This window comes from Panicum virgatum, chromosome 9K (genome assembly GCF_016808335.1).
Source record: "Panicum virgatum strain AP13 chromosome 9K, P.virgatum_v5, whole genome shotgun sequence".
NCBI classification, from domain to species: domain Eukaryota; kingdom Viridiplantae; phylum Streptophyta; class Magnoliopsida; order Poales; family Poaceae; genus Panicum; species Panicum virgatum.
The window spans coordinates 30,750,106-30,763,439 of NC_053144.1; the positions used below are offsets into that span (position 1 = coordinate 30,750,106).

The window sequence follows — 13,334 nt, forward strand, 5'->3', positions numbered from 1 at the left end:
AACAATATCATACAGATAAACCTTCACTGTGTCACAACAATATTTTGATAAGTAGTGCTCACTAGTCATTTCTTTTGTGCCTCATTTTACATGCATTGTCACAAATTCATGAATCATCAATAATAAAAAAACTTTACAATTTTTGAATTTTGATGGAGCTCAGATAGTCGGACTTTAGACTTCATAACCGGAGAATAGAATATTTGAAGAATAGAATCGAATCGACCTGCCGCAGAGTCGCCCGGTCGGCCTTGCTTCTTGTGCTGGTGTTCACCTTTTTCCTTTGGTGTTGCCTGGGCAGGAGGCGAGAGGTGCAGTGAGGCCGGTGAGGGGCTGAGAGGAGGAAAGCACAGAGGTGCTAGGAGAGATTGGGCCCCCGCCCATTTCGGAAATAGAAAGGTGGGCCGACCGGCTGGAGGTCTATTGTGACTTAGATTTGTGTTTTTTTTATTTATATACATCATATACACTATATACATCTAGTTTTGATGCAAAAATAATTGGTATTCAACTGAATACCATTGAATTCAGCTGGGCCCGCCCCTGGGAGCAGAAGATGGGACATTGGAGGAGTAAGCCACCGTGACCTGTTCCCCTAACCTGAACCTATTGATTGCCTTGGGGGAAGAGCTAGGAGGGTGCAAGGGCGGCAGTGCTCTGCTTGCCGTGCGGTAATAGGAGTAGAAGGGGAGGGGCCGATCCTCGATGGAATCTGGGAAATCTAAGAAGAGAACTGACGGATGGCGGCTTCAGTGTTGGGCGGGGTCGGGGAAAAAAGAGGAGAGGCAGCCGTGGCACTACTCGCCGGCAGCGGCGACGCCGGGGGGACCGCCCTTTTCCCGCGCGGCAAGAGGACGGCGCGCGCGGGAAGAGGATGGGATGGCGCGAAGAAGTGGGGCGGTGAGAACGAGCGAGAAAAGAGGTGACCGAACCGTGTGTTTGGTTGGTGGAAGAAATCGAACCCGGACGGGTCGAACCCATATTATTTGGATGGGGAGCAGCAAAGGTTGGAGCCAACCCAGATGGGAATGTTCGGTCTATATGCGGGTAGGCTCCGTCCGTCCAAATCTGGCGGATGGAGCCAACCCCGATTTCCTCCGTCGCTGAGGCCTCCCCTCGTGAAGTCCCCGTCGCACCCGATTCGCCTCCTCCGTCCCTATCGCGGCCGCGCGCGCGCCCGTCCTCTCCGTCCTTGTCGCGGCCGATCCGCCTCCTCATCTTCTCGGCCGGCGAGGCGGCACCCACGGATAGCTTGCGGGGCGGCGGCGGCGGCCCACGGTGGCCCGAGTAGGGCAGCTCACGGGGCAGCGGCGGGCGGGAGGCCGGGCCGGCCACGGCGGCGGGAGGAGGAGGAGGTGGGGCAGGCCGCGGCGACGGCGGGCGGGAGGCCGGGCCGGCCACGGCGGCGGGAGGAGGAGGAGGTGGGGCAGGCCGCGACGACGGCGGACGGAGGCCATGGCGGGCAGAGGAGGCCGGGGCCGGCGAGCGCCGCAGGGCAAGGCGGAGGAGGCCGCGGCCGGCGGCCGGATCTGGTGAAGGCGGAAGAGACCGGGGTGGAGGCTTCGGCGGGGGCCGCGCAGCCCGGCCGGCGGCGGGGGGCCGGGAGCAGTCCATCGGGGGCCGCGCAGCGTGGCCGGTGGCGGAAGGCCGGCGGCGGGGGGCCGGGCGCAGCCGGCGGCGAGGGCCCGACGAGCTGCGCGGCAGGCGCCCCCCACCGTCGGGCTGAGGAAGAAGATAAGGGAGAGAAAAAAATAAAAAGAAAAAGAAAAAAGTGAGAGGTTGACAGGTGGGGTCCATTGGTGGCAAGTGGGACCTTCATTAACGGTGTTATCATGTCGTCCAACCCGTATTCCCCATTCCTTCAACCAAACATGAAATGAGTTCACTCCGTCCCCAAAATCAGAAGTACAACCAAACAATAGATGGGTCGGCTCCATCCCCAAAATCCGGGTTGGATTCAACCCAACCAATTGATCCCGCAACCAAACACACGGAAAGAGATAAGAAGGAGCCAGACGCACCGCGAGCGGCTGCGTTCGACCGAAATATTAGAACCGCGCGGTGCAGCATCTACTGCTAATATTTCTCTTTTGAGATGGCTCCGTTCTAAAGTGTTCACAAACCAAACGCTGTAAAAGTTGGAATGGAGCGGCTCCATCTACCCCCATCCCACCAACCAAACACACGAACGAAACGAACAAACCGCCCCCCTCTCCTCTTCGCCCCGCCCCACCCCACCCCACCTCACCTCAACCCCACGTCCCCACCCCGCGAGCAACCCCCGGCGATCTCCCCAAGAATCCCAAGAACCCACAGCGCCATGGCTATGGCGCTAGAGCCCTTCTTCCTTACACCGCCTCCCGCACCGCGGCACCTCGCCGAGCTCCGCATCGAGCCCGCGCACTCCGCGGTCGCCTTCTCCGCGCCCTGCGCCGCCGACGCGGGGCGGAAGCGCCGCTGCCTCCTCCCGGCCTCCTCCGTGCGCAAGAGGATGCTACTCGAGCTGGCCCCCTTCGACCCCGCGCCGAGCGCGCCGCCTCCCCCGCCTCCCTCGCCCACGCCGCCTCCCTCGCCGATGGCGTCGCGCGCGGGGTCTTCAACCGCCGCCGAGTTCTCGTTCGCGCCGGGCCTCCGGCCGATCCAGCCGACGACCGCCGCAGGCAACATGTTCGCGTTCGCCGAGAACTCGCCAGGGAGATCCGAGGCCAGCGGCGCGGGGAACATGTTCGCGTTCTTGGCCGCGCCAGAGCGGCCCAACACGCCCACGGGCCCTACCTCCAGGGGCGGCTTCGTGTTCGCGGCTTCGCCTGAAGGGCCGCCGCTGACGCCGACCTCCAGGGGCTCCAACACCAGCGGCCTCTCCTTCTTGGCCTCGCCGAACCAGCCGTTGACGCCCACGGGCCCCATTGCCAGCGGCCGCCAGCCGTCCTTGATGCCCACCGGGAGCGCCGGCGCTTCCGTGTCCCTGCTCTCTCCGAAGCCGGCGCGCACGGGCGCCGCCGACAGCGGCGGGTTCGCAGTCGCCCCTTCGGGGCCGGCGTGGGCACCCATAGGCTCAACATCTTCCGCGGTGGCCAAGGAGACGACGCTCCCCACGCCGTCGTTCGTCTTCTCGGCCTCGCGGTCGCCGCCTCTGCCGCGTAGCGGGAGCAGGAAGCGGCGGCGGCCCAACCTCCGCATCGAGACGGCCCCGCGCCGCATGAGCCCGAGGCAATGGGAGGAAGAGACGACGCCGACGCCGCAGCAGCTCACTCCGCCGCCACAGAAGCTCGCCAAGACGAACTCATCCGACAACGGCGAGGCCTCCCGCTCGGGCATCATGTCCGGGCCGTGCTGTTTGTTCGTCACTTCGCTGGCTAATGCGGCCAAGCAGGTACTGCCGTGCATCTTGCACTCCTCGATTTCTCTGCTTGCGGCCGTTTCTTTGCTTCCGTGTATCTCTGATTCGTTGATTTGGTCGCCACAGGAAGCCAAGAAGGCCTCCAGCGAGGCATCCCGCTCGCCGGCCGGGTCACGCTGCACGTCGCCGGCGAGGCGTTCCTCACTGGAGAAGCCGAGCAAGCCGGTAAAGCCTTTCTTACTGTTTGGTCATAGTTTTGCTTGCATTCTTGGACTTCAGCGAAACGAACCGAACCAAATTCGCTTGACTTGACTGCTCATTTTTGTCAGTACTCAGTACACGTTAAACCTGATCACTTCCTTGCTTATCGATGATTTGAGTGCATGGATGCATGTGGAGCCAACCATACTGTTCTAGTGTTCTGCGTTCTTTGAAGTTCACAAGCTTGTTTTCCTCTGCCAGAATTTCTGAAGCTTATGATCTCTGTTTGAATAAAGTGCTATGATGTGCCAAATTCCTTGTCTGAAATTTTAACTTCAAAATTGTTAACTACAGAATCCAATCCAGAATTTTATGTACAAGAAAAGCATTGCCTTGATTAACGCAGTTAATTGTTACTGCTCTTCTCCCTTTTCTTTTGCTTCTTAGGTTTGCATTTTGGTAACTTGTCTGTTGTCTGTACTGTCTTGATGAAACCTCAACATGTTCAGGAGCGAGAGGTGGAAGTGTCCAGCGCGTCCTGCTCCGGGGCTGAGGTGGTGGTGCGCGTGACCTGCAAGTGCGGCATCAACAAGGAGTTCAGCTTCGATCACCGCCCCTGATCAACCAGCTTCCCTATCCACCCCCACCATCAGTTTCGGCCTTTGTCAGATCGGATCGCCCCATTTCTTTTCTGGCAATTTACTGGAGTCTGAACTGAATATAGAACGAGGTTAACAGTACTAGGTTCAGAAAATCATGGGCCGCGTAGAAACGGTCTTCAGACTCAAAGAGCTGTAGGAATGTTGGATTACACTTGTCCTTAGTCTGAACTCTGATGAATGTTTGATGTTTCCAAGCTTGCCGTACCATGCTGCTTGGTTGCTTTGGATTGAGATGTAGTGAATCACAATTATTCTGCTGATGATGAGTCATCGTCGTCATGTTCATTTAACTGATTGTCAGTTGTGTGAACGTCAGACTTGATCAGTTTATAGACGTGATATCTGAAATGAACAGTTACGAAGGGCCTATGCTTTTGTTAAGGTTCTCTCATGCAGCTGGGGGCAACGTTTGATTTTTGACAAGAAAGAGGAGGATTGGTGGTGACGTAGAACAATGTTGGGTATGTTCTCCAGATTGCATTACATTACAATACTGACTGGTGGTGATGTAGTAGCTGTGAAATATGCATTTGCTTATTGACGGTGGTCAATCACATGATGTCGAGAGAACTGTGAGACGGATTGCTATAGGCATTGACCGCAGATGATACTTGTGTTACAATGTGAAGATGCTTACTGTTGCTGGTGAATAATGATCCAGGGATTAGATAATGTAGATGTTAAAACTATCGTTTGTGTGATATGTAGCACAATCAAAAAAATTTAACCAGACGACTCCATGGCCCAATGGGTAAGGCGCTGGAGATTCTAGGTTCGATCCATACTAGAGTCGATTTATCTTCATTTTAGTTATTCGTTTTTGAGGACCAATGGTACTCTTGGATGATGAGTGATTGTCAATGTTATGTGAATTTGATGTATTTTTTGGCTCGTGGTGTGCAGGCGTAGGATACAACGTGGCGGCCGCCAGTATAAGGTGAACGTTAAGCGGAGGGTTCATGCCGATGGAACAAGGGCGGTGAAAGGTGAACACAAGTATGCTTGGACGGAGGGACCCGAGGAGTCCGGGCGAAGTCACGGGCGGTCCATGTGGTGCACGAAAGAGCAAGGGTACATGGGCGTGATGATGACGACGTTAGCCAAGTCAGGAGGAAGGCGATGGCGAGTTCAAGTAGGTTACCCGTGCGACGGGAGCGCGAAAGATCTTAAAGGCGTCGTAACACTTGGCGGGACCCGCACACTTGTCATGATCGAAGGTGCCAGGTTTGCCGGTTCGGGCCTTAAAACCAGGTGGAGGCAGGTTTGCCGGTTTGGATCTCAAAACCGGGGAGCGTCCAGTACGACCGGATGGCGATTGCGGAGGGCATGTGGCGTCATCACGAAGCTTGCGTAGAGGTGAAGTGAAGTCGTGAAAGCAGCGTGTCCATCCGGTGGTCCAGTAAAAAATTAGACGGTTTTACCCCTAGATGATATTTGGGTGCGAGAGTTAGGATTTGAGAAAGAGTGAGAGTGGATTTTTGAGTGATCTTTTTGCCATTCAAGCTTTGATGGTTGCTAGGAGTAGCTTGCAAATGTTGCAATCCAAAGCTCAAATTAGTGCTCACTTGTCCCATCTCGAATCAGAGCTTTTTCGGGATTTTCGAAGCCTTTTGAGGAATTTTTTGTTCGTATTGATTACTAGATCTTTTTGTATTCTTCTTGTTGGATCTGTTTGGTCTAGTAGCCACGCATCTATGACGGAAATTTTTATCTTGATTCGTCGCATCTGATGGAGTAATTTGAAGTTAAAATTTCGGTTTTCGCTCTCATTTTTCTCTTGTTTCTCTCCTGTTCTTGAGCTGCAGGAGGAGCACTCGCGCGAGGGGAGTTTAGCAACAGCCCAAGGCGCAGCAGCGCAGACGGCGCTGCGCCAGCGGCGGCGCGCGTGCTTGGCCCGGCAAGCGGTGAGCGGAGCGCAGCGGCGAGGCGCAGCAGCAGCGACGTCAAGCCGCGGCGGCGTTTGAGCCGCTGCAACTGCCAGCGCTAGCAGGCCGCAGCGGCTCGCGCGGTCCAGTGCAGTGGCTCGAGCGGCCCAGGCAGACGATGTGCGGTCCGTGGGCAGCGACCCACTCCTGCCGCGCTTTTTTCATTTTTATATTTAAAAAAACACAAAATTTCAAAAATATATTTCGAATAAGTAAATTTTCAAAAATAGGTGGGCAACATGACTTAAATGTAAAAAAAATTTAGATTTAGGTTCTGGCGCACAGGGCGCATTAAACAGTAAACTTGTAAAATCGATATAAAATCGTATAAAAATCAAAAAAAATACAGACTCAACTGTTCTGAATTCTATGAAACAAGATCTACAACTTTTGTTACATAAAGTTTTTCATTTGATCAATTTATCTTGCTCTATTTTAAATACCAGTTTAATGCACTTTTATTTAAATCTCAAGATCCATCCTTTGGATGCATGTCATCTATGCCCAGAGTGTTGCATATGGTGAGCATAGGCTTGCACAAAATTGATAGGCCCATAAAACATTTCTGGAATAATTTTTTAAATTAGATCTTGCAATATGTCTAGTTTAAATGGGTTATTTATCCATGCTGCTATACTAAGTATTAGAAGCCATAACTTTTACAGTACCATTATTTTATTTCCTAAGAGCTATGAAAAAAGTTTAGTAAATTTTAGATAAGCACAACTAGACCAAATGAATTATTTCAGATTTTTCTAGGTACAAGAACTATTTTTCTTGATTTAGATACATTGATCAAATAAAAAACTTTATGTAACAAAAGTTGTAAATATTATTTAATAGAATCCAGAATAGTTGAGTTTGTATTTTTCCGATTTTTTTTACTTTTTTATATCAATTTTATAAGTTCACTGTTTAATGCGCCTTGGACGTTAGGACTTAAATATAATTTTTTTTTATATTTAGGTCCTGTCCAGGCGACAGACCCTATTTTTGAAAATTTCCTTATTCGACATATATTTTTGAAATTTTATTTTTTTTAATATAAAAATGAAAAAAATCACCACTCCTGCCAGCAGGCCGGAAGCAGGAGCGTGCAGCCTGCACGGCCCACCACGAGGGGGAGTGCTCTTGGGCCCAGAGCACGTGAACGGCATGGGGGTAGGCAGCCCGGTGAGTTTTTAACTTGACTTTTTTTTTCTCACATTTATTTATTTCCTGCTACCGTGGCCCAGCTAGTTAATCTAGTTGATTAGTTGTTGCTCCAGTTAATGACTCCGAACTAATTTGCATATTTGGTTAGCTTGAATTAATTAATACTTATGCTTAATCTTTGTGAGTTCTTTGCATGCTTAATCAAGTAAGCTTTAGTCTCTTTTGTAGTGATTAGCTCTAATATTTTTTTGTGAGACTTTTGATCGACTTTTGTTAAGCTTTGCTTCCGCTTGGTTTGAGCTGTGCTAATCTTTGTCAAATCATCGCATGCTTTGTCAAGTGAAGTTTTGGTTATAGCATGGCTCAAGTGAATTGCTCTGAATTGGCTTCCGCTTTGTAACGTGCTTTCAGTGTTCTGATTAATTGTTGCTTCCGCTTTGCATCAAGCTTTTTCTGACCTTTCCTAGTGTGAGCTTATCACGAGTTGGCTTGTGTCACCTTGGCGGTTAGAAAAAGAGCATGTCAGATTGAATTTGAGACATAGATCTTATTCTCATCGAGAAAAATTTGTAAAGGGCTCCTGTTCACTCCTCCCCTCTCTGATCGGCCGTCCCGGTCCTTCAGTTTTTTTTGGCCATGCTGACTAACCAAGCAGGCGCAGGATGCCCTCTTGCCTTAAATGCCTTTGACAGTATCAATATAGGAAATAAACTGGATGAAAGCAGTAAGCAGTAAGCAGTAAGCACAATGCAAAAGGTTTCATTTGCATACTCAGTGCACTACATGATGATGTCACAACCCATAAAAGTACATCGTTGAGTTAAATTTCTTGCTACGTTCAAAATTGTAGGTCATTTTGGTAAATCTAGATACATAGATTTCCTACACGTGTAGACGTGTACAATTTGAAACCGAGGGAGTAAAAGAAATTTGGAATGGTGGGAGTAGGAGGAAATCAGCTCAGTGCATACCTTTTGGGTCCTATAACTATTTATTTGCTGATCACATTGATAACCACGTACCATTTCAGACGCCAAGATAAACAAATAGAGTTCCACTACAACTCACTACACTTCTACACCCCATCAAATGTATGTCTCCATATATATATGGACAATTCTAAAAAACTTGTCTACACTACTAAAAATAAGCTATCGGTCCATCCCAAATAACGGTATGTTTGGGGTGGATCGAAGGTAGTATTTGTTGGTAACACCAACTGATAATAAAAGCTATATATATCAGTACCAGGCGGCGTTACCAACCGATACTAATGTGGGTGGAGACATTAGTACTTGGTGGAAATATCAACGGTATAATTTTAGTACCAGTTGATGTTTCCACCGGGTATACTAAGGGTCCTCCACGGATTCACAACAAAAACATCTCTCTCAATCACAACTGCTGTGTAGATGAGATGGTAAGAAAGGTATGCGCAAGGCAAGAGGTTTCGAGTTTGAATCTCATCCACCGCATGCGTGAAAAACCGCATGACTTGTGCATGTGCTTTAGAAATTTATGTTTATAATAAGGCCTTAACCTTGTGATGGAGGGAAGGACCCAGGGTCCCCTAACAAAGAAGATCCCACCATTGGCTAAGGACCAGCAATCGACCCAAGAAAAGCCCAGGCGAACTACAGTAGCTGCTCACGGCGCGGCCGGCACCCGACCGCACTAAAGAAGGAGGGGACACGCAGCAACCCCCCGACCGAAGGGATGCTCTGCATATCAGATTGCTTAGCCAATACCACTTTCATCAACCGATAGGTTCTTTGTTAATTACTGATTAATTTTTTTTCCTTATCAATTTTAGGTTAAATTGGCTGGCACGTCGCCAACCTTAAATGCTGGACCTAAACTGCACAGGCCTTAGCGTGTCGAGCTTTGCAAGGTTCATCGCTCTGAATTTTGTGGCAACACAATTCTTTGTAGTCCACCATATTTGGGTGCTTTCATAGCAATAGTAGTCGATTGTCGGGGACTCCCTTCTCGTCCCTATCTGAGCCCCTACCTCAGGCTGTCAAAGCAAATCAAGTTAGCTTAGTTTCATGTCTTCTGGGTAACAAGTTGGCTGGCCTATTTCAGATCCTCTACCCACATGCCTCTCTTCCCTAGGTGGATCCGGTTGAATTAATTCTAGGTCAAGTTGCGTTTATCATTTCTTGGATTCGATATCTAGGTAACTCCCTTGTGAAATTTATATTGGTATCTGCGCACTTGTGGATTATATAGGTATAGGCTAAGGAGTGACAACAACCCTTTTAGCACCATTGCCGGGGAACAGGAGCAATACTTGTCAGACCCGTGACAGCGGGACTGCTGAAAGGCATAGAATGTTCTAGGATAAGGTATGACACGCAACCCATACCTACGCCATTGTAACTACTCGTATACGAGTATAACTAGTCGGATAAGAAGGAAACTATCCAAGTAGTACTCGGGTAGGACTCCCAAGCTAGTATTCGGCTAGGATTTCCATGTAACCCTATCCTCCAGACTATACAATGGCAGGCAGGGACTCCCTCCAAACAATCATCATCTAAGGTAATATAAAATAACGCACAAGATGTATGGTATTACGCATACTACGGCCCGAAGCTATCTAAAGTTTTGTGTTCCTTGCACCATTGAGTTCTAGATCTCAGCGATCTCTTACCTAAAACTAACTACCTCAGGGGTATCCCTCGGCGGGCTTGACGGCTAAACACAGACAATACTAGCTTAGAATCACTATTTAGCTGCACACTTTCCACACTTCAACATGGAGTTTTCTCCTAGTTATCCGGCAGTTCCATCACACAAGTATTTGGAACCACCTCCATCTTGCCACCCCTTTTTATCTGATGGTAATTATGAGATCCATCCAAGTCTCATAGTCAAGGTTCATGCACTGTCTTTCTCTAAAAGTAAGGATTAAAGTCCTTATACTCACCCCCAGAAACTCTAGCAAAATTGCTCTTTACTAACCTTTCCTAGTATGGACTGGTGGAAGCTCTTCCCATTCTCTCTTACAGTTCCATCACACAAGTATTTGGAACCACCTCCATCTTGCCACCCCTTTTTATCTGATGGTAATTATGAGATCCATCCAAGTCTCATAGTCAAGGTTCATGCACTGTCTTTCTCTAAAAGTAAGGATGAAAGTCCTTATACTCACCCCCAGAAACTCTAGCAAAATTGCTCTTTACTAACCATTCCTAGTATGGACTGGTGGAAGCTCTTCCCATTCTCTCTTACGGGAGAAGCTAAGACTTTGTACAACCGGCGTGAGAGTTGGAGGAGATTGGATTAAGTTGAAGGATGATTTCTACTTAATTTTCTTCGCTATTACCAAAGTCTTCGCACTTCGATGAAAACTTTTATCTTTCTAAAAAGTGACGAGTCACTAGGAGCAGCATAGGCAAGATTTATGCAGATAGCATACTTTGAACCAAATCATGGTATTCCAGAAGAAATGCTAATGCAACATTTTGTTGGTGGTTTAAAACCAAAGAGTGCTTCAATCATTAATCTCACCTCCGAGGGATGAGTCGTGTACAAGATAATTGCTGAAGTAAGGACCATATTGGAAAAGGTCATAGATAGCACTCAACACACTGGAGACTTTGACTATCCACTAGAGCCAACTGAGCAGCCCAAAGAGAAGCAACAAGTTCACACCCTTTCAGCTGCATCGTCTCCACCTCCACTACTCATAGAGAAGATTGCTAAATCAGTCAAGTCCATGGATCATGAGGTACTCATCAAGGATATGCCAATGTTCATCCTAGATCTCTTCACAGGAGTATGTGGGGATCGACAATGTTTCAACTATGCCGATAGAGCACAAGTGCATATGTTCAAGGTCTGAGGTGTTCATTCTATAGAAGCTACACCACAGATTGAGGGTCTTTCTGTGATTATGAAAGAAATGAACAGAGGAAGCTGAATCTAGCAGTAACATCATTCAGATCTACCATAATTTTAGAGTACTCTGCACTATTAGAGACATCATACCGTAAGAGGTCGAAGGTTGGGGGTTTATGTGATGTCCAAGACATTAGCAGATCAAATAGTACCTAAAGAACTCCTATCCTTCTCTCGTAAGCGCCTAAAGTGGATCGACGGCAAGATTGCGAAAAACAAGGGGGGAGGGGGGAGGCTATATATTGCCCGGGCTACAAATTCCACATCCATCGCCTGAAGGAATGTGTGTTCGTTGTTCGACTGTTTTAGGCCCAATAACAGTTTCCTCAAATCAGCCTACACATAGATGTGTTGATGGTGCTAGCAGCGGCAGATTTATTGTATGTGATAGCTACACGCATGCATATGATAGGGACGTGCTGGTGATAGCAGATACATGCATGTGATTTCTTACACATGCATCTGACATGCATACTGCAACATGGGAGGCTTGCTCCATAGTAATTATTTTATTCTTTTTTCTCCTTTGTTTTTCTTCTTCTATTTTTTTATTGCATCTTTCAATTTTCTTTTTCCTGCAAGCACTAATCAGTCACGTTATTCTTTTTTATTTTTCTTTACCATGCTCTACTTTTCTTCTTTTATATTTTTCTTTATAAATTTTATTTCCTTATTCAGTATTAAGTTTTTTTGAGTTTTCTTATATTTTCCTTTTCATTTATATGTTCTTTCCATTAGTTGCTTTGCTTTCTCCATTTTTTCTTCCCCTTCTATTGTTATTTCTCTTTTCTCATTGACCTGATCTTCTTTCTTCCCTTTCTTTCTTTTTCTTGTCTCATTGTAACATTTCTTTCTATTTCTTTCTTTCTTTTCTTGGCATGGCAGGTTACTTTGTATCCTAATTTGTTTCTCAATTTTGTAAAATTAGTTTTAGATGTATAAATTTCTTTCTTTGATTTTCTTTTCATATAATATAGATTTTGTGATTTATAACACTTGATTCATTTTTCTATTTTTTATTTAACCTTTTAGTTGGTTTTCTTTTCCCTCGTTCCCAACTAAGAATTTTTAATTTAATTATTTTGCTTCTTAATCAATTCTATTTTACATACTCATTCATAACAATTGTACTAATAATTGATAATTGTTTTTACCTAATATGATTTTTCCTATTGTATCTTCTTGAATAGTTTTACTTTAATCTTTAATTTCTTATTCCACTTTTTTACCTAATCTTTATGTACCTACCCTTTTTTATATTTTTATATTCTTATGCTACTTCTTATTGTTCAAACTATCTATTAATCTTTTATTTTGTGTTCATAATATAAGTGTTCAAAACGTATACTTTATTTGTTCGCGTCATAGATTAAATTGTTCGGGCTTGTTATTTCATTTGTTCGTGGTATTTATTTTCTACTATTTAGTATATACAATCAAATGTTCGTGATGTTTAATGTTTTGTTTGTTGTACATTATTATTTGTTTATTATGTTTACTTTTTGTTCATGAAAATATTTTTTTGTTCGTGTTGTTAAAGTATTTGTTCCTAGTAGTTGAAATAATTATTTAATATAAAAAATATTATTTTTAAAAATATCGTGTAAACATAGGTAAGGCGATCTTGTTTTGAAGATCTTGTCATAAGAAAGATAATGGTGCAATCTAAATTTAATTTAGATGCTCAGTTTAATAGTTATAGCTTTTTTTTAGTTTTAGATTTGCATGCATGCGGTGACGTCATGGTGGTTGTCCTCTCCTGCATGCATTCACATGATGGCTCTCTTTTATGTGTACTATAGCATGAGCGTTATATTGTTAGGTGCTAATATTAATTTAGATTATTTGGCCCATCAATTAATTTTGGCCCATGCGGGTGATGGTAGGAAAATCTGTCACCCGAAGTGACACATAACCGCACCCGGGGGGGGGGGGGGGGGGCAAGATCTTCCTAGATTCACAGCTCTCCTACGGGTTCGAGAAAAAAAAAGAGATCTTCATGGATTTTCACATGTTCAGGAAGATATCCCTGAAGGTAAAGAGTTCGTCTTGAATGGACGGCTAACAGAGCCATGTGCCAACTATAATAGCAACTATAAAGATTAAAGTTGACAAAGAAAAGTCCCTGTCAACCTAGTTCGTTCA

General features: G+C 46.4%; 1 protein-coding gene across 1 annotated transcript; it reads left to right on the plus strand.

The window, feature by feature from the left end:
* Positions 1-1,416: 1,416 nt before the first annotated feature.
* Positions 1,417-4,528, plus strand: LOC120651224 (proline-rich receptor-like protein kinase PERK2). The gene is made up of 3 exons (XM_039928647.1): positions 1,417-3,373; positions 3,467-3,565; positions 4,051-4,528. The coding sequence occupies exons 1-3, from the start codon at positions 2,144-2,146 to the stop codon at positions 4,159-4,161; spliced, it is 1,440 nt and encodes a 479-aa protein (XP_039784581.1). The 5' UTR covers positions 1,417-2,143; the 3' UTR covers positions 4,162-4,528.
* The last annotated feature ends 8,806 nt before the right edge of the window (positions 4,529-13,334 follow it).

Bases quoted from the DNA above. Each gene is read 5' to 3' on its own strand.
- LOC120651224 (XM_039928647.1), top strand. From the start codon at position 2,144: ATGGAGCGGCTCCATCTACCCCCATCCCACCAACCAAACACACGAACG. The intron at 3,374-3,466 runs GTACTGCCGTGC...TGGTCGCCACAG, and splicing joins TGGCTAATGCGGCCAAGCAG to GAAGCCAAGAAGGCCTCCAG. The intron at 3,566-4,050 runs GTAAAGCCTTTC...CAACATGTTCAG, and splicing joins TGGAGAAGCCGAGCAAGCCG to GAGCGAGAGGTGGAAGTGTC.